The sequence below is a fragment of the Heloderma suspectum genome, chromosome 12 (genome assembly GCF_057233095.1).
Source record: "Heloderma suspectum isolate Gila_16-S chromosome 12, 16-S_ref, whole genome shotgun sequence".
NCBI classification, from domain to species: Eukaryota; Metazoa; Chordata; class Lepidosauria; order Squamata; family Helodermatidae; genus Heloderma; species Heloderma suspectum.
Genome location: NC_139469.1, coordinates 33,092,633 through 33,111,737, shown reverse-complemented (window position 1 = coordinate 33,111,737; position 19,105 = coordinate 33,092,633). Strand labels below are relative to the sequence as shown.

The 19,105-nt window shown below is 49.2% G+C and overlaps 2 protein-coding genes across 3 annotated transcripts in view; one reads left to right on the top strand and one right to left on the bottom strand.

Annotated features, from left to right (window-relative positions):
• The window catches only part of LOC146336779 (uncharacterized), an 84,425-nt gene that overhangs the window by 57,144 nt on the left and 8,176 nt on the right, over window positions 1-19,105 (top strand). The window contains exons 13-24 of the mRNA XM_084817882.1: window positions 6,660-6,778; window positions 7,209-7,376; window positions 7,636-7,847; window positions 9,745-9,848; window positions 10,381-10,499; window positions 10,823-10,990; window positions 11,722-11,930; window positions 13,057-13,160; window positions 14,935-15,053; window positions 15,141-15,299; window positions 17,688-17,896; window positions 18,484-18,587. Of these exons, the coding sequence (XP_084674008.1) occupies window positions 6,660-6,778; window positions 7,209-7,376; window positions 7,636-7,847; window positions 9,745-9,848; window positions 10,381-10,499; window positions 10,823-10,990; window positions 11,722-11,930; window positions 13,057-13,160; window positions 14,935-15,053; window positions 15,141-15,299; window positions 17,688-17,896; window positions 18,484-18,587 (1,794 nt within the window). The remainder of the gene's footprint in view (window positions 1-6,659; window positions 6,779-7,208; window positions 7,377-7,635; window positions 7,848-9,744; window positions 9,849-10,380; window positions 10,500-10,822; window positions 10,991-11,721; window positions 11,931-13,056; window positions 13,161-14,934; window positions 15,054-15,140; window positions 15,300-17,687; window positions 17,897-18,483; window positions 18,588-19,105) is intronic.
• Window positions 3,684-19,105, bottom strand: part of HAGHL (hydroxyacylglutathione hydrolase like) — a 73,801-nt gene continuing 58,379 nt past the window's right edge. The window contains exon 7 of one of the 2 annotated variants that reach the window (XR_014785608.1): window positions 3,684-4,182. The gene's annotated coding sequence lies outside the window, so the exon portion shown is untranslated. Of the gene's footprint in view, window positions 4,183-6,694; window positions 7,311-19,105 lie in introns of those variants that run through there. The other variant, XR_014785610.1, reaches the window with a different exon arrangement.

Genomic DNA, 19,105 nt, shown 5'->3' with positions numbered 1-19,105 from the left:
TTTGGGTCTCCAGATCTTGCTTCTGATCTGGAGCCCAAAGTGGGTTGCTCCAGCTCCGAAGCAGGCTGAGGCAGGGCGGAGCCAATTTGGGACCACTGAATTGGCCTCCAAAGTGGGGCAGCGGGCGACAGGGGGGGCTGTGCACTGCCCTAGAAAAAATGCTAGAAAAAGGGATATAAATAATGTAACAAACAAACAAGCCACCTCATGCCGTGAGACCCCTCGCCCCTTCAGCTCGGCAACTACACGGACGAGCCGTGGCTCTCCAGGGTTTCAAGCAGGGATCTTTCCCAGACCTACCTGGAGATGCCGGGGATCGAACCTGAGACCTCCTGCATGCACAGCAAGTCCTCTACACAGGGGTGGGCGAGACAGTTCTGGGGTTTACATTTCAGTGCACTCTTACCAAATTCACATTTCCTGAACCTAAACAGAAACTGGCATGCCACTTGTTGCCAGAATCCACACATTTTCAAAGTTTGTGACACAATTCCCCCCCCAAAAAAGCATACAAAAATGTACATATTTCAAAAAATGTGCACAAGAACACTTTTCTCCATTGAATAAAGTGCCTATATTTGCAAAAAGGTGCAAAAATGGCAGACATTTGGAAAACGGAGCTGTTTTTATCCGGCCTGAAACATACATGTTGAGATTGCTCCTAACCAGCAAAATGTGCGTGTTCAGATTTCAGCGATGGCAGCACTGTCCGCAGGCCAGCTGGCAGAGTTAGCGGTGGAATCCGGAGCGCTGGGTGATGGGAGCGGCATTGTGGAGATCATGAGCAACTTGAACACAGTGGCGGGCCTTGGCAAATTCCTGGACCAGCTGAACGCCAAGGCCGCGGTTCGTGACTGCACTGCTCCCTGGGAGTTTGGGAGAACACGTGCAAAGGCTTAGGAGAGGATGTGCAAATGATTCCCCACGAGAGGCTCCCTGTCAAAGACCTGGGCGGTTATTTCAAGTCAATATGTGGAAATTCTCTTCCTCCTCCTTAGCCTCCTTTCTCCTCAAACCTCAAGCGTGTTCCATCTCTGCCTCCCCAAGATCCCTCCAGGTGTTGGGGGGTCGCTGAGCAAGAGGCCGCTGATCAGCCTTTCTTGCCCCATTTTGCTCCTTAACATGTTGGAGGTGGGGAGGGTAAGTGTCCGTGAGGATGTACAGAGTAGAACACAGGAAGCTGCCTTGGACCGAGTCAGACCCTGGGTCCAACTAGCCCAGTACTCTTGACACTGACTGGCAGCGATGGCTCTCCAGAGTTTTAGGCAGGATTCCTTCCTAGCCTACCTGGAGGTGCAGGGGATCGAACCTGGGACCTTGTGCATGCAAAGCAGATGCTCTACCATGGAGTTCCAGCCCTTTCCCTTTATCACTGCATAACTTTCCCTTACCACTGCATAACTGTCTGTGATTATGGGGCTTCCAAGGCAAACGCTGTTGCTTCCAGACAGCACCTTTAATTTGGGAAATCTAGTCTGTAGTTTTGCACCAAAGATTCCTGCCATTAACATGCTATTTCCTGCACTATTTCCTCCATGTGGTTTTCTTTCAGATCTCATCTACTCCATCCTTTCCTTGGGTACCTACTTTCTAGGCCACATGTCCCCCTTCCATTAGTTCCATGTCTTGTAGACCCTTAGCTCCATTTCCTTCTAGGCCCTCTGACACCTAGCCTCTCAGCCCATAACCCCCCCTACTCACAAATTTCCTTGTCTTTCTAACGCTTGCAGAGCAGTACCCGTCTTCGCTCTTGCCCCTCAGCCTAATGGATCTTTCACTGCCCTCACAGCAGCAACTTTGCCTGCCAACACAATGTGACTGATCCTTGTACTTCAGCAGTTGAAATATTGTTTAACATTCTATGGTATCACAACAGCTCAGCCCATGGCTAGGAAGAATTGCAGGCAATAGGCAAAATGCCAAATTGTAGCATCTTTAGAGAATTAGAGATCTTTGGAAAATATGAGCTAAGATTAATCTGCAGCATCTCCAAGGTCGCTCTGAATGACTGCAATATCAAGTGATGGTGGCCTCTGTGTGCGTGAACTGAGTTATTGCAGATCAACCCCACAGACAGGAATTTCACCGCACCTGATGCTGCCACGAAGACAATCCTTTTCAACAGAGGCAGCTGCTATACATTTGGCTGCTACAGAGCACAGGAGACGGAGCGATGTATACAGGCTTCTGAGAATTAGCCCTGACTCATCACTTGAACAGCAGCAATAGCCGTAATATGCAGCAACTCAGCATACGTGGTGCTTTACAGAGTGGCATAGCAGCAGAAGTCCAGTCCCTGCTTTACAAAGTAGATTAAGGCTGAGGGGAAATCAAAGGGCCGGGAGAGAAGGGAGGAGAGAGACAGTCAAGGATAACAGGGTATAAATGCGAGCAAATGCCGTTCCACATACTTAAGTTTCATTTCAGTTGGGCGATGTGGACTAGAAGATTTGGAGGAGAGTGGTAGGTTTTGAGAAGGGATGTGAAGGAAATGAGTGAATGTCACTGTGTAGCTTTTGGGGGAAGAAGCTTCAGGAATAAGGGATGGCTGGGAAGAACGGGTGGAGTGGTTGGATTAATATTGAGTGGCCATTTCTGTTTGCAGGTGGAATTGCGGAGCAGCGAGTGCGCCAGCTCCATGTTGAGCGTTGCCTTCCAAAGGATAGCAGTTGACTTCCCAAGGTTCAAGGCCGGTGACTTCGCCTATTGGTTCCAAGTTGCCTTCCAAAATGTGCTGCATACCGTGAACGAGACCCTCGTGGCCAAGATCCCACTTAGGATATCGTGCAACTCTTACCGGCAAATGTGAGTGTGTCTCTCGCCCATGAATTCCATTGGTTATGGCCGTTAACCTCAGACCCGGATCCACCTGGGTCTGAGGTTAATGAGCAAAGCCTGGAAAAATATTGGCAGCCATGTCAGTCCCACCAAAATGGAGACGTAGATAGCAGGGCTGGAGGCGAACAGGGTGGCAGTCCAGCAGGGATCGTCTGAGCCCTATGTTGCTCAGATGGAGGAGACAGGTGAGAGCCCGCGGATTTACAGAGCCAGAGGGGATGCTAATCGGCCCCATGGGTCATCTGATCCCCGCTAGGCTGAGAGGTCCATTCCTTCTAGGGATGGGTGGGAAATTTGTTTCAGTTCATTTTTTTACTAGAACTTATCCCATTCACACCTGCTGGAACCAAACGCAGACTTGAATGCAAACTGAAGTCTGAAGCCCATACATTTCTGAGCTAGCAACACAATTTGTGCAATAAAAAATAAATGTCTACATTTGTTAAATGTGTATGTTTGGCAAATGTGCATGAAAAATGCATACATTTGAAAAAATGCATGCAAACATGCTTTAGTCAATGGGATAAAAATGTATACATCTCAAAAATGTGCACAATTGATGCGTGCATTTGGAAAAATGTGCACGAAAACACACATACATTTTTGGTGTGGAGCCCCACTCCATCCCTCCCTCCCTCCAATGCTCGCAATCCAGTACGGACACAAGTCAGAACAAATGTTGAGGTGGAAATTGGAGAACCTTACCACCCTCTGAGCATCTGCAGCGGTTCTGAGAGCAAGCCAGAAGCTCCGTATTATTATTATTATTATTATTATTATTATTATTATTATTATTATTATTAAATTTATTAATCGCCCATCTGGCTGGTCATCCGTACAATAGCAAGAAGCCAGAATGGGACAGGGAGCAAGATGTCCACATTTCAAGCTGGCCTCAGCCCCAGTAGACTCGGTGAGATGGTGTTACGGGTGAACAGGGTAAGACAAAATTTTATTAGCTGCCAAGTGCACCCTTCTGTCTTCAAAGGCATAACCCCACCCTAAAACCAGAACAGGCAAAGAAAGGTTGCTCCACCAGGTATGCTCAGCATATACGAGGAAGAGCTCTGTGAAACTGCAAAGTTTGCTCAATCTTTAGAGTACTGATTGGGCCAATGTAGATGCTTTCATCTCACTGATCTTTTGCCTGAGGAGATGTCCCACCGGGCAACCTTCTGAGGATCCGTCGCATTTTCTTCCTCTTATTTTCCCCAGACTGAAAGGTTTCAACAACATCTTTGCCAGCATCCCAGCCAAAAACACCCCGTGCATTTTTGGATTCAGCAAAGCTTTCCTGACATCAAAAGTCAAATCAGGTAATTTAAGCCAGGAAGAGATGCAAACCTGTTTTTAAAGAAACAAAACAAAATAAGGCTGTCACTGGATTAAAAAAACTAATCATGAGTTTTAATTGATCCATCCATTAATTAATCTATAACAGCTTTGCCCAACTTGATGCCCTCCAGATGTGTTCATCTGCAACGACTATCATCCCTAGCCAGGATGGCTGATGGCCATGCTGGCTGGGGATGATTGGGATATGCTGGCCCAATCCATCTGGAGGGCATCAAGTTGGGAGAAGTTGTTCTATAATGTCTTCATATATTTGCACATGAATACAGTGGTCTAAGTGGGAGGAGGGATTTTCCGTGTTGTGTTTAGATGATGCATGCATTTGTCACAGGCAGCACCGCCATCTCAGAAGAGGAACACCCCCTGCGCCAGAGAGAAGGTGGGGTGCCTCTTCTGAAGAGGTGGCAATGGCCATGGGACTGTAGGATCCGATGGGGAGGTCTTCTCTCCATCCCAGCTATGGCTGAGGCTAAATTGGTCGGGACGCGTGTGAGAAAGCCTTCTCTGCGGGTGCACGGAGACTGTGGAACTCCCTTCCTCTCGGACTCCTGGTCTTCCACACTTTTTTTATTCAGACAAGCTTTTCACTTTCCTGATTAGTATGTTTAATGGCTGATCCCAAGGCAGCTGCCTCTTCCATTAAGTGATGTAAGTCACCCTGTGTGCTCTTTTTACTGTGGAAGGGCAGGATAAAATAGAAAGGTACTTACATTAAAAGTGGCTGACAGTGTTTTAAAAATCTGCTGGCAGGGGCACCATTTTAACCATTCAAGAGATTTTTAATCAATTAATGAATTGGTGGAAACAGGAGTGGGAAACACTGGGATCCCTTGTAGCACTTGACCTAATTGCAAAAACTGCAGGTGATCAGATTAGACCTCTGGCAAGAGCTGGACTATAAGGAAGGCTGAGCGCTGAAGAATTGATGCCTTTGAACTGTGGTGCTGGAGAAGACTCTTACGAGTCCTCTGGACTGCAAGGAGGTCAGATCAGTCAATCCTAAAGGAAATCAACCCTGAGTGCTCATTGGAAGGACAGATACTGAAGCTGAAGCTCAAATATTTTGGCCACCTAATGCGAAGAGAAAACTCCCTGGAAAAGACCCTGATGCTGGGAAAGATTGAAGGCAAAAGGAGAAGGGGACGGCAGAGGATGAGATGGCTAGATAGCATCACCGATGCAATGAATATGAACTTGAGCACACTCCGGGAGAGAGCGGAAGACGGGAAGGCCTGGCGTGCTGTGGTCCGTGGGGTCACGAAGAGTCGGACATGACTTAATGACTGAACAACAACAACAACAAGAAGAGTGATTGGTCCCTCCCTTGGCAGCCCACTGGGGGGAGAGGGAGAGGGAGAGAGGAAAGGGGGTGTCAGAGAGAGAGGGGGTTGGCAGAAAGAGAGAGAAAAGGGCCCTGCCCACTTTTGGCTCCAGCCCCTGACAGATTACTCCCATGGGGATGCAGCCATCAACAGAAGAAAGGTTCCCTACCCCTGGGCTAAATGTGACAGCCCTGAAAGATCTCTACTTGAGCTTCAAGTAGAAGGGAGGGGCGTTGTCTCTGCTATGCATGGCTTAGCAGCACGAAAGGAAACCAAACCCTTGTTTTTATATGCTTTTCTGGCTAGGCACAATGACTACACGTTGAGTGATTGATTGGCGGATGGGGTATCACCTCGAATTTTGTCTCATTGGCCAAAGTCAGCAAGCTCAAGTGGATTAACTGTAAGGCTGGGAGATTTAAGGCCAAGCCCATCTCTGCCACAGATGCATAGTGTGGCCACAGGCAGTTCACTGTGTTTCAGTTTCAGTTTCCCCATCTGTCAAATGGAAATAAGAGCTCCCTACTCGACAGGAGTGTTTTGAAGATGAGGAGTGTAAAACAGTTCCAACATTAAAAGTGTTGTAGAAGCCAGTTCCAGCCTCTGTCTCTTGGTCACACTGGACTTCCAGAGAGGTTCATCTTATTATCTTCTAGGACACACACAGAGCCTAGCTTGATGACCAGGAGAAATAAGAACCTCAGAAGAGCCATGATCAGTCTTGCCCTCTGTTCACGCAGTGGCCAGCCAGCTGCCTGGGGGAAGCCCACAAGCAGGACGTGACTGCGACAGCCCACTCCTGCTTGTGTCCCCCAGCAACTGCTGTACAGAGGCATGCTGACTCTCAGTCTGGAGATGTGGGGGGGCGATATACAGAGACACATTGCGTCTGATGGAAACCCCAAGCTGGGCCAAGGAAAGGCAGATACGGCTGCTGTCTGTGCCTGGTGCAGGCTGGCTTCCCCAGAGACATGCCAGTGATGAATGAGACAACCCAGGTTACAACAGGAAAAAGACCCCCCCCCCCATGCAACTGACAGTGAGGCATTGGTAGCACCAACACCAACACAAAGAGGCCTTCTGACAACCCAGTTGCACAAAGATGGCAAAAGGTGAATGGGAATATGGCCTTCTACCTCATTCCAGGTATTGCCTGTGGACAGCCATCTCAGAGTGTCCAGGAGTGGCTAGATATCAACTTTGGGAACTTCAGCAGATATGCCGAATACCAGGACCTGCTCAGCTGGAACCTGCATTTTGATGGAGTGAGTACTTACGAGCAGGTTCTATCATGATCTGTTGGCCTTTTTCACTGTAATATTTGATGCAGGCCTTGCATTAAAGTTTGTGCAAGAAAAAAGGAAGGAGGAAGTTACGTCCAAAGCAACACCCATAGTCCAAGGCATCTGGAGGGCACCAGTTTGGGGAAGGCCGACCCAGGCCTTGTCTGAGGGTTCTTCCTAGCAAAACTGACATCACGCTTCCCTTGTAACTCTCACATATTTTATCCACGTTCTACCGCTGACAGTTTTCCCTTGAAAACTGTATTCCTGGCATTCTGATCTGCACATTTTATTATGTATCAAGGACTCTAAACCAGAAACAAGGGGAACCCACATGTAGTTATCACACAGCCTTAGGGAGTTCCTGAAAAGAGTCACCATGATTTGCTTTGTACCTCTTGCTCCCCTGCAGATGGCTGTCTTAGAATATTTGTCTCCATCACAACTTGCCTCCCTCACTTTTGAATCTGATGCCATCAATAAGGAGGAGAAGATGTGCCAGATCCTTGCAAGACTGCAGAACAAACCACAGGAAAAGATCTACCAGTATTTGGACCAATTTAATGCAGAGGCCCAGAAGGTATGACCTTTAAATATTCATAAAGAAGAAATTAAGTTTGGTAACTTTTCCTAGCCAAACTGATTTTTCAGTTCCCTCCTACATTGTTTATGCACATTCTATGGCTAACAGTTTTCCCTTGAGCAGTTACAATGTTCATGACTATTCCATGTATCCCAATAGGTAAGCTGGGGAAGAGAAACAGAGAATCAGTCAGCAGGCCAACTATACAACCAAATAGTTACGCAAATGTGCTGTTTTCCCCCCTTTAAATGTGCAGCTTGCAATAACATCCCTCAAAGAGGAAGGTATACGGAGAAGGATGCTCTCTCAGTTTCTTGAGGAGATTGGATCCGGGTTCTCAAACTTCAGCCCTGGAAACTGGACTCATTTGCTATCCACAAGACTGGTCCTCTTCTTGCCAAGCACCAGTGCAAAGGAATCCACAGAGATCCTGTCTTATGTTTCGGGCTGTGACAGCTTCAGAGCTGTGTGAGTATAACTGCTGCTGGGATCTACTGGTAGATTGCTGGATGGTTTGCAGTAGACCGGCAAGGGTTTCGGACTCCCAATTGTTTAACAACAGCAGCCGCAGCAATAGAACTCTGCCTCCAGGCCACACAAATGAGACGATCAGAATCTCTGCTCTGTATAACTCGGATGGAGATTTCTACAGTGGAGGCCTCCACTGGATTTGTATTGTATACACAGGGCCATCCAGTGTATGGCTCTTGGCCTCCTGCCCCTGAAACTTCATTCTGCATCTGTCTCTGCTCCCAAAGCCACTATTTTGCGTCTGGGTGAGCCTCCAGTTTACTCCAAAAAAACACAAATGGAGTGAATCCCACAAGCCTAAAGTCTGCCCATCCCTTGTCAAAAGCATCAAAGCTGTTCTCTGTCCTCCTTTCTGCTGCACACATTTAAATTCATCGCATGCTCAAAACCACACATGGAAATGAGAAGCATGTTCTTTTTTTAACATTAATTTATGATTACATTTTTACCCTGCCTTCCTTCAAGGCAGTATACATGGTCTCCCATTCCTGTTTTATCCCCATAACAACTCTGTGAGGTAGATTAGGCTGAGAGATAGTGATGGTCCCAAGGTCACCCAATAAACATCATGGCTGAGCAGGGATTTGAACCCAGGACTCCCTGGTCAAAGTCTGACCTGCTGTCCACTACCCTACACTGGCTTCCCAATCGCTGCAACAGCAGAGAGTTTCTACACCATCACATCGGCTGGAGTGGGGCTAGGGTGGGGGGAGGCAGATTAAGGGAGCGGGGAGGGCAGAGTGTCTGGGATGCACAGCTGGAGAAAGACAGATCATGTTTAAGAGTGCTAAAGGTACATTGTTGCCAGTAGCAGACAGTCTCATTTCTTTTGCTCCATCTTTGTCCCTGCTCAAAGGAGTTGCACAGGTTTTTGAAGCACTACCAAATCTTGCAAGATCTGCTTGGCCAGAGATGACAGTGGGGAGGGTGAGTGTGCACACCAGAGTGCCTCTGACCATGTCACAATCAACTCTCTGGAAAGGACACCCAAAACGATTGGCTGTTTCCAGTCCAAGTATGGTGCAGAATGCAAATATCCATTGTAATTCCCATTAAAAATCACACAGAAGGCCTGGGTAATAATTTCCAAAAGTCTCACTTAAATTTAATAGAAAGCACAAGATACAGCCCCTAAAACTAGCACTGGTAACTGCTGCCAAAGTAAGTTTTCCTTTTTAAAACCTCCTTTTAGCATTCAGTGGCAAACGGCACATTACATGCACGTGATCCCCGGACAGACGTTTTCAGATGGGTTCAGTGAAGCATTTTTCTGAGGCAGCAGGTTTGAGCAGAAAATCTGTGTGTGCGTGTGCGTGTGTGTGTGCGCGCGTGCGCGTGGTTGGTTGGTTGCTTAGCCCTTTCCCCACCTGCTGTTTTTCCAGTGCAAATAGCAAAGCAAAAACTTTGTGAGCATAAACACACATGTGGAGCCTATAAAAGGTGTGAGAAACAGGGTTTGGAGCAGAAACATTGCGCATGGTGAAAGGGTTGAGCATGTGTACACATGCAGACTCACACACGCACACCCCGCACTACTTTTTCACTTAAAATCACACTGTCCTGAAGCTACTTTTCTTAAAAACAAAAGTCCAGAATGTCACCACCATTTGCGTGTAATGTGTATTTTGCCCTTTATGGTTGCAGAGAAAACCTGAAAATGGGTTATTCAAACTGGATAAATATACTTCCCCTCTTAAACTTGAGAATATGCCTTGTTCTGGTCACCGAAATGTTTACCAGGGTATTCTAGGCCTCTTGATCTCACCCTTATTTCTCCAGTGCCAGGGATCTTCTCTGCCAGGCAGACCTTTCTGACACAATCCTTTCTGTTCAGGGTCTCCTCTTTGAGCCAGGTTTATCCTGCGATGCCATTGGCCAACCGAGAAAGCATCTATCGTACCTTGTTTACCTTTCTTGACAACCAGCGCAAGACCACAGGTAAGTCCGGGACCACTTTATGTTTGCAGTACGGGGACGTGTACGATGCATGTGTCAACAGCCTGGGCTGTAGGCAGTTCAGAAAGCCGGTGGGGTAGAGAGGAGGGGACACATGTCCCCGGGACCGGGACCTGAGAGGGATCCAGCAAGCAGGCAGGCAGGCCTGTTAGGGAGCAAATGCGGTCCCATGAGCAAGAGCCAGGCAAACAGGGTCAAGGCCAACAGTGGCCCAGGCAAAGCCCTGGAAGCTTTTCTGGCTTTCACAGACCATGGGCTGCGCTGCAGGGTGGAGCCCAGAGGCGCCTCTGGCTCTCAGCACTTTCCAGCCCCAAGCTGCAGCAGAGGTTGGCTGCCGAGTAGAGTGAACCCAGAGCTTCAGTGCTGCCATATTTTCTCTGAAGTGGGAGGAGCGGAGGGAAGGAAATCTGGAATTCTTGGTCTGATGCACTGGTGCCTTCCAATTTGCGGATGCGTTCTGCACGGAGGTCTGTTCAGGACGGGTTTTGCTTTGTTTTGCCCTCTGGCATTGCAGGTTCAGCATGTGCCTCCAGCACCAGGGGGACCGAGGCTTGGCTGCAGGACAACCTCGGGGCATTTGCAACCCAGGCGCCTTATGAAGACTTCGCCATGCTCCTGGCCAGCTTCGATGGGGTGTGTGCCGGCTACCACTTGGCATTGACTTACAACTACCAGCTCCTAAGTCCAACCTGCCCCCCCAAATCTCTGGTGATGGGCCTGTGATGTCCATTTTGCCTTGGACTCTTCCTGACAAGCCTATTCTATGGGTTTCTCACCATCCCATGCCTGCAAAGATTATTGTTTATTTGGGGAGTGTGGGGCTGGGGGGAGGAAGAAATGACTATAGTTGCCAAATCGAGGAAGTCTGTCCCAAACTTGGCAAAGGGGAGGGGATTGCCCCTTCCCCAGAGACTCTTCTCTGCCTTCTCATCATGCCCTTGCCTCTGTTTCTGTAGTTTGACATCAGGGATAATCTCACCGCTACCCAACTTGCTCACGTCTTTTTTGGCTCTGGCATCCTGGATGACCCTGATATGGTCAGTGCTCTCCTGGCGTCCCTGGAGGACAGGCCTCTCGACGACATAGTTGCTTTTGTGACAGAGTTTGCAACCGTGGCCTCTCAGGTGAGTTCTTTTTCGCTAGCCAGCTCCCTAAGCTGGGCCTCTGGTTCAGCTCCATAACGCAAAGCCGGGTGCACATGAAATGCCCCAAGAAAAGACAGCTTATCCTTTCCCCGTCACCTGGGGCTAGCAACATATTTGGGGGCACCAATGAAGTAGCCCAGAATTCCTTGCAACTTTACAGACCGTGTGTGGTCCAGACCATGTGTGGTCGTGGCCCAGCATCCTCAGCAACACTGTAAAATGGGGTTAGGCAGCATATGGCTCGTGGTCCGCCTGTGCTCCTCCTGGCCGTTTTTGCAGCCCACCATGGCCTCACCATTGCTACCAGTGGCAAAATAAGCCCCCTTTTAAAAGCTAAAAGTGGTGTTTTGCCTCTGAAATGTTTTGGTGTGGCAGTGGCAAAAAGGGGCTCTTCTAAAGCAAAACAGCCCCTTTTTCTGGCTGCCGCACCACCAACTGTGGTGTGAATTTCAGCAGCAAATTCAGGCAGTGCATATCCCCATTGCCTGGAAGTTGCCCTATAAGAGATCTGTGGGGGGCTCTGCTCAGATCTGGCCGTGCAGCCACTCAGGGTGGCTAAACAAGTTGGGCCAGACCTGAGGCACCATCACGGTAAGCCGTACAAAGGTGCATTGGCTGTCCTTCCGTCCAGCATTACGAGTATCTGTGCCACTTTGGCGACCTTTAGGCCTGGGCCATTAATTGTTTCTTGGTGTGTTTTTGGCTGGCAGAGCGGCGTAACGTTCCTGGCAAACACAAAGGTGAGGGACATGATGTTTGCAGCCATCTTCAGCAAAGTGCAGAGCGTGTTCCCTGCGGCCAGTCTCTCCCAGTACAAAGACTGGTTCCAGAACAAGCTCAGCTTGTGGCTTCCCAGTGTCAACGCCTCAGCCCTTGCGGCTATCCCAAAGACCATGCCGTGTGGCATCTTCAGAGCCATGTGAGTGTTTGACTGTCAGCAGATTTGCCAGTGGGGTTAAACAGAGAGAGTGAGGCAGGTGGGTGGAGTGGATGAGGAAGAACATATTCCTGGTGGGGAATGGAGAAACCACATCAGCTTTCTGGACTCTGGCCGAGTCTACACAGGTGAAAAGGAAAGGGAAGGTTCCTCTTGTGCAAGCACCGAGTCATTCCTGACCCCCAGAGGGACGCTGTTTTTCCTCAGTGTTTTCCGGGCAGACTGTATAGCGGTCATTGCCATTGCCTTCCCCAGTCCTAACTACCTTTCCCCCAGCAAGCTGGGTACTCATTTTACCGACCTCAGAAGGATGGAGGGCTGAGTCAACCTGAGCTGGCTACCTGGGACCCAGCTTCCTCTGGGATTGAACTCAGGTCGTGGGGAGAGTTTCGGTTGCATTACTGCCGCCTACCACCCTGTGCCATGCGAGGTGGCAGGTGGGAAAAAAAGAAGTAGTAAAGTCCTGAGTTGCCAGAATGGGCTGAACCACTTCAGTGTAGGTGCAGGATCCCATTTTGAAAGCTTCCCCGCATAAGAAACGCTCTGCAAGTAGAAAACTTGCACATCAGGAAGGAAGGTTCTAGCTCAATGCTTATCCTGTTGTGCTAGGTCCTTTTTCTTTTATCTGCAGGGATTTTTTTAAAATGTAGGGGAACATTAAGAAATGGTGTCCCCAGCCTACAGTATGAAATGGTACAGACCACTCTACTCCCTCAGGGCTCTACCACCTCATTCAGCCACACCCCGTCTTATTGAGGGTGGTACAAGTATGTCTAGAATGTGGTGACTAAATAAATGAATGGGCCACTTCTGCTTTTGTCTAGTAAGGGCAAATTCTCACACAATTTTTTTCAGATCAATTTCAAAATGTTTATTTATTTATTTATTTATTTATTTGATTTATACCCCACCCTTGTACCCCCCCCAAATGGCACTCAAATATGCATATTATCTCCCCCCGCCCAAAGGTAATGTGTTGAATGAGCCCAACCACGGTTCCCTGTTGAATTCACACTTGATTGCAAACCCAGGTTTGCCATCAGGCAAGGACTAGAAAGGCCGTGACACGTGCTGCTCTCCTCTTCCTTGCCTCTTCCCCCCTGCACAGAATGGCTGGCTTGGATGCCAGTTTTCAGCAGATGTCCCCAGAGAGCCACCAAGACGTGTGCAACTTTGCCAAAGGCTACCTGACCACCAAGGCATCTCAAGGGGGTAAGTGTTACAGCAGGGGTGCAGAAGGCTGAACTGCGTTCCAGGGAAGCTGGCGGGGTGGGGAGTCGCATGCCAGTGGGGGCGGGGCTCAAGGCAAGAGAGGCGGGGCCAATATACCAGCAGATTGCAGCGTAAAGCTTCCTGCCAGTAACTCAGCCTTAGGAGAGACACTTCAACCTTGGAGAATGTGGGGAAATTGCAAAAAATCTGGGAAACTGCCAAACGATTGGTGGTTGAAGGAAGCCAGGGGAAGGGGGAGTGGGAATCTGGGGGATCCCGCAGGGCTGGATTGGGCCCCTAGGAGGGCTGGATTGGGCCCATGGTCCTGAGGTTCTGTACTCCGGTGTATTTTCTATCCATCTTTCTGGAACCAAGTGCTTTTTACGAAAAAACAGGGCACCATGTGACAAAAACAGTGCTGAACTGTACCGCTTTGGACCACAGGTGGCGAGCAGCAAGCCTGAGGGCTCCTCCTCCATATAATGGAAAGCCCCCTGGCATGTCAGGGAGCAGGTTGGACCCTCCTCATAGAATCATAGAATAGCAGGGTTGGAAGTGGGCTGTCCCAGCACGGGACAGCCCACTGCCTCCCTGGGGAATTGGTTCCATGGTCGTATTGCTCTAACAGTCAGGAGGTTTTTCCTGATGTTCAGCCGGAATCTGGCTTCCTGTAACTTGAGCCCATTCTTCCGTGTCCTGCACTCTGGGATGACAGAGATCCTGGCCTTCCTCCCTGTGACAACCTTTCAAGTACTTGAAGAGCGCCATCATCTCTCCCCTCAGTCTTCTCTTCTCAAGGCTGAACATGCCCAGTTCTCTCATCTGGTTTTCTAGGTGCTTGTTTGTTGTTATGTTTGAATATGAAGAATTCCCCCGCTTGCAGCTGGAAGTGGTACAGCCCAGGCACAATTTTACAATGTTATCTGCTATTTGTATAGACCCGTTCTAAATTTGTAAGAATGCTTTGTTTGGGGTTGGTCTCTCTCTCTCTCTCTTTCTCTGTGAGTGTGTGAGTGAGTGTGTGTGTGTGTGTGTGAGTGTGTGTAGGCTTTCTGTTAGCTTCTGTTTGATGGCCACCGTCAAAGATAACAGAAGAATTGCAGGCCTTGACTAGTGTGGAATCGGTGTGCCATTCACTCTCTTTTTATGGGGTGGCCACACCGTGTAATCATCAGACTGGTATCTTCCCAGAGCTGCAGATGTATTGGATGGCAACTCCCATCATTCTCAGCCATCATAACTGGGAATGATAGGAGTTGCGGTCCTGCCGGTCTGGAGGGCACCAGCTCTTAGATCATCTCCAGGTCTTTTCTCAGACCGCTGAAAATCTGACTTATATTGAAAAGACGTGGATCAGCAGCACAGGCCTCACAGGTGTGGATAGTTCTTGGCGCTACTCTTCCACTTCCCTGAGAGTTTTGTGTTTTTTAATTAGCTTTGGTGCTCATTAACCCATTGATCATGCCTTTCAAACAATGGCCGCTTGGGTGAACTGGGTTTTCCCTTTCTCGGCTCACTGACGTGGATAGAACATTGTGAGATGCACACACAGAAAAAGCGCCAAGCCTCCTGCAGTTCCCCTTGTAGCTCCCAGCAAAAGAGCCGAGGTTAGCAGTGCCAGCAGCTGCCCATCATCTAGAAGTAGCCCTGATTCAACGTGGGCGTTTGCAGGTAGCATCTTTGGATTCGTGATAGAGGAAGAGGCCACTTTATTAGGAAAGGGGTCTTGTAGACACAGGAAGCAGATTCCCAGCAGCACCTCTCTTCCTTCCAGGAGATCCCTGTACCGAAAATACCCGGGGCAGCTTGGACTGGTTACACGCCAACTTTGGATCCTTCAGCTTATTGGCCACTTACAAAGAGCTGGTTGGCATTAATGTGGATTTCCACGCGGTGAGTTACCTCGCTGGACAGGGTCCTTGTTGGGGTGGCTTGGCCAGCAACTCCCTTGGTTACGAACCAGTTTTGCTTGTCCCCTAGATGGATGCAGTTGCGGGGCTCACTCCGTCCCAGCTGGCTGATTACACACTTGCGAGTGACGTGCTGCGTGACCGCGAGAAAGCTGGGAAGGTCTTTGGCTCCCTTACTTCGCACAACATCGGAGAGTTCATGGATGCTTTCAATGCTGCCGCCCAGCAGGTTTGCAATACGGCCAATACTCCCTCCTCCCTCTGTCCCTTTCCTGTCTCCCTTCCCTCCCTTGATCCTCACTCCGGTGTTGCCTTATATGGATAGGACTGGCCACAGTTTAAGCCCGGGGGAGCTTTTGGGGGCTACTGATGTATCCGCAGTATATGCTGTGATGCTGCAGGAGGACAGGAAAAAGGCAAATGTGATATTGGGCCTGGAATTCAACTTTCTGAGAACCTCTGCTTTCATTTAAAGAAAACACAACCAGATTTCTAGCCCAGGGCTTAGCAACGTGATGCCCCTGGACACCTCCGCCTGCACCCAAAAGTACCCTACTGATAACCTGTGATTTGTTTTTAATTTAAAAAAAAATCAGGAGGCCAGGAGCGCTTCAAAGTGGCTGCTGTCTTTGCTTCCTACAAATGCCTCTGGGCCCCATGTGTACCCGGAGGCATTCTTAGGACGTAAAGGTGACAGGTGCTGGAGGCTTGGCCTTCACTTTGAAATGCTCCCAACTCCCCGAAAAAGGAAGGGAGGGAGGGGCAGGATCCCATTGCAACTGTCCGGTAAGGGAGGAAGCTTGTGGGTGGCAGTGGAGAAAATGGAGGTGATGGGGGGGTTGCTGGGAGTCACTGGAGTGGGAGGATGAAATGGGCAGAGCAGGGCTAGGCTGGGTGCGTGCCACTCTGGGGGGGGTAATACTGAACGAGAGGGAGAGAAAGAGAACTGTGGGTTCAAAGTAGCGGGTTTGTGTTTTGGGGCTCAGAACTCACCTCTGCCTTGTACTCAGGTTCTTGGGCAAGTTACTTGTCTTTGAAGCTCACCAGTTTGCCTTTCTGTGAAAAGGTTGTTTTGTGACTGGCCACACCCACCATGGCAGCCATTTTGTGAATGGGCACCAGCCAGTTTGTGATGGTGCCCATGAGACTTTCTCAAAATCCCACATGTACCCACTGACTCCAAAAGGCTGGAGACCCCTGATCTAGCCCATATGGATGCAAATATATGGGTGGGCCAAATGGCCTTCGACCAAAGGACCCACCATGTCCCATATGAACCTGCCTGTCTGCTGAGATCTTTATCCATGGGTCTACTTCAGGTGCTCACATCTTTAGAGGTTAGGCAGGTCAGGTGGCTGCAAAAGACTGGGTTGGGGCTGGCCCAAGACATTTTTCTGCTTGAGGTGGAATAGCAAATGGTGCCCCCCACCCAAGTCAAGGTGCAAACTGCTCAAATCATAAGAACATACGAAGACCCTGCTGGATCAGACCAGGGTCCATCTAGTCCAGAATTCCGTTCACACAGTGGCCAACCAGCTGTCGACTAGGGGCCCACGAGCAGGACAGGAGTGCAACTGGTGCACATAGGCATACTGCCTCTAGTACTGGAGGTAGCACAGAGGTATCAGACTAGTAGCCATTGATAGCCTGCTCCTCCAGGTATTTATCTAACCCCCTTTTAAAGCCATCCACATTGGTGGCGATCACTACATCCTGAAGTAACGAATTCCATAGTTCAACTATGGACTGTGCGAACAACTTCCTTTTATCTGTCCTGAATCTCCCACCAATCTGCTTCATGGGATGACCCCATTGGGTTCTAGTATTATGTGAGGGGGAGAAAAAAGTCTCCCTGTCCACATTCTCCACACCAGGCATAATTTTGTTATGCAATCCTGCAAGTGCCTCTCCTTGGGAGAATGAATATATATTCATATATATAGAGAGAGGGATCGTACATTAAGAAGTAACTTTATCTGCCCTTTCAAGACACACAAAATAAGCTGCCCAAGGCGGCCGCCTCACTAACCCTAATGGTAGGGGCAGCTCTAGGCAGGGTCTTCTCTGTGGTGGAGCCTCAGCTGTAGAACTTCCTGCCTAAGCCCATTTGCCTGGTGCTGTCTTTGCTATCTTTTAGATGCCGGGCTAAATCTGCCTGGCTTGCTTGGACCTTTGGTGCAGGGGTGGGCAACTCTGGTCCATGATCCTTCACCATTGGCTCTGCTGGCTAGGGCTGATGGGAGTTGTTGGCCAAAACATTTGGAGGGCCACAAGTTGCCTGCCCCTGCTTTAGTGGCCATTCATATTGATCAGCATTTAGTGGCTGCTGCTCACCTAATCATTTGCGGGGGTTGTTTTGAGGACCTATTTTTATTTAATCGGGTATTGGGTTTATTATTGATCATTTATACCTTTTAAAAATATGTTTGTAAGCAGCCTTGGGGACCTAATCAATGGAAAGGTGGGATATAAATCTTTAAAACAAATAAGCCATATTGTCTTCTCAGGACCAGGATAATAATCCACACACGATTCCACTGGGTCCTGCTTTGCAGTTGCTGGCTATGGACAGCCATCCCAATGCTGTGTTTTCTTTTGTTGTTCTCTTCTCTTGAAGCACCACCTCACCCAGCTGCCCCACTTGGAGATGAAGCGATTCATCCTTGGCGAGATCTTCTGCCACTTGAGTGGCATGTTCAAACAGTTCACAGCAGAGAACTATGCCATGTGGTTTGGGCAACAGCTCCACCTCTTCCTGGGCAGCCTTGAAGCCCAGAACCTTGGCTTCTTACCCAGCGACATGACATGTGATTCCCTTGCAGCCATGTACGTACCACCTCCATGCTCGTAGGAACGTAGGAAGCTGCCTTAGATTGAGCCAGACCATGGATCCTTCTAGTCCAGTACTGTTGACACTGACTGGCAACCATGGCTCTCGAGGGTTTCAGTCAGGGGTCCTTCCTCGCCCTATTTGGAGAAGCTGGGGATTGAACCTGGGAGCTTCTTCATGCAAAGCAGGTGCTCTGCCACTGAGCTATGACATTGTCCCAGTGTGGTGGTCAGTGTAGGCATCAGGTTTTGGAAGCCCCTTGGGCAAGACCACCTCAGTGGGCCCCCTCCCTCAACGAGTCTACCTTCTCAAGAGGCGGGTGAACAAGCGGGTTGCAGTGATGAAGAGGAGCTCTTCTCAGCAGGTCCCTGGCAGGGGCTCAGCCATGCCTACCTTTGACGCCAGCCCTTGTGGTGGTGATGGTGTCACCTGTGGCCCAGCAAAGCGTGGGCAGCACAGTGGTCGAGGGAAGGGACCGTGCTGAGCCAGAATGCTGCCCCACAAGCTCACCTCATCCCTTTTGCCAACTGCAAAACTGCGACGTTTCGTTATTTTAATTGTAACCACCTTCATAATCTTGCAGAGTGAAGGCTTTAAATGATCGACATGCCAACAGCACATTTGAAAATCCAGAAGATATCCTGTCTTTTATAAAGAGGGTTCTCCATTTCCAAGTACAAAATTCAGGTAAACAAAGGAAGCAAACACACACACACACAACCCATCTCCAGCCCCAACAATCACCCTTTTGGACTTCAAATATCAGAGAAAGCAGGGGGCCTTTGGTCACCATAGAAGATGCTCTGGTTTCAAGCATCAAAGTCATTGCAATTAAGCCATGTAGATAGCTCAGAATAAGGGATCGGGGGAGTGATTTAGTATCGACCAACAAGTTGGTCGATACTAAACCCCAGTGGGTAGAGGTCCAGAAATACTTGGACCTTCTCTCGATGTGGAAGTGAAGCCCATAAGCAGCAAAGGCCTGCAGAGGAGCCTTGTGGTAACCAGCCAAGTTCATGATCTGGAAGAGAGGAACTGGCAACCTTAGAGTGATGCTGAGTTCGGAGGTTTCAGGCCTGGCTCTGACAACGGGGAAGTTAATCAGAGTCGGTGTGTCTCTGTCTTGCTTCTTCTACAGCCAGAGGGGGCACAGATGAGGGATGTGCGAACCAGTAAAGTGCAAGCTCAGCAAGGTTCCACCTCAA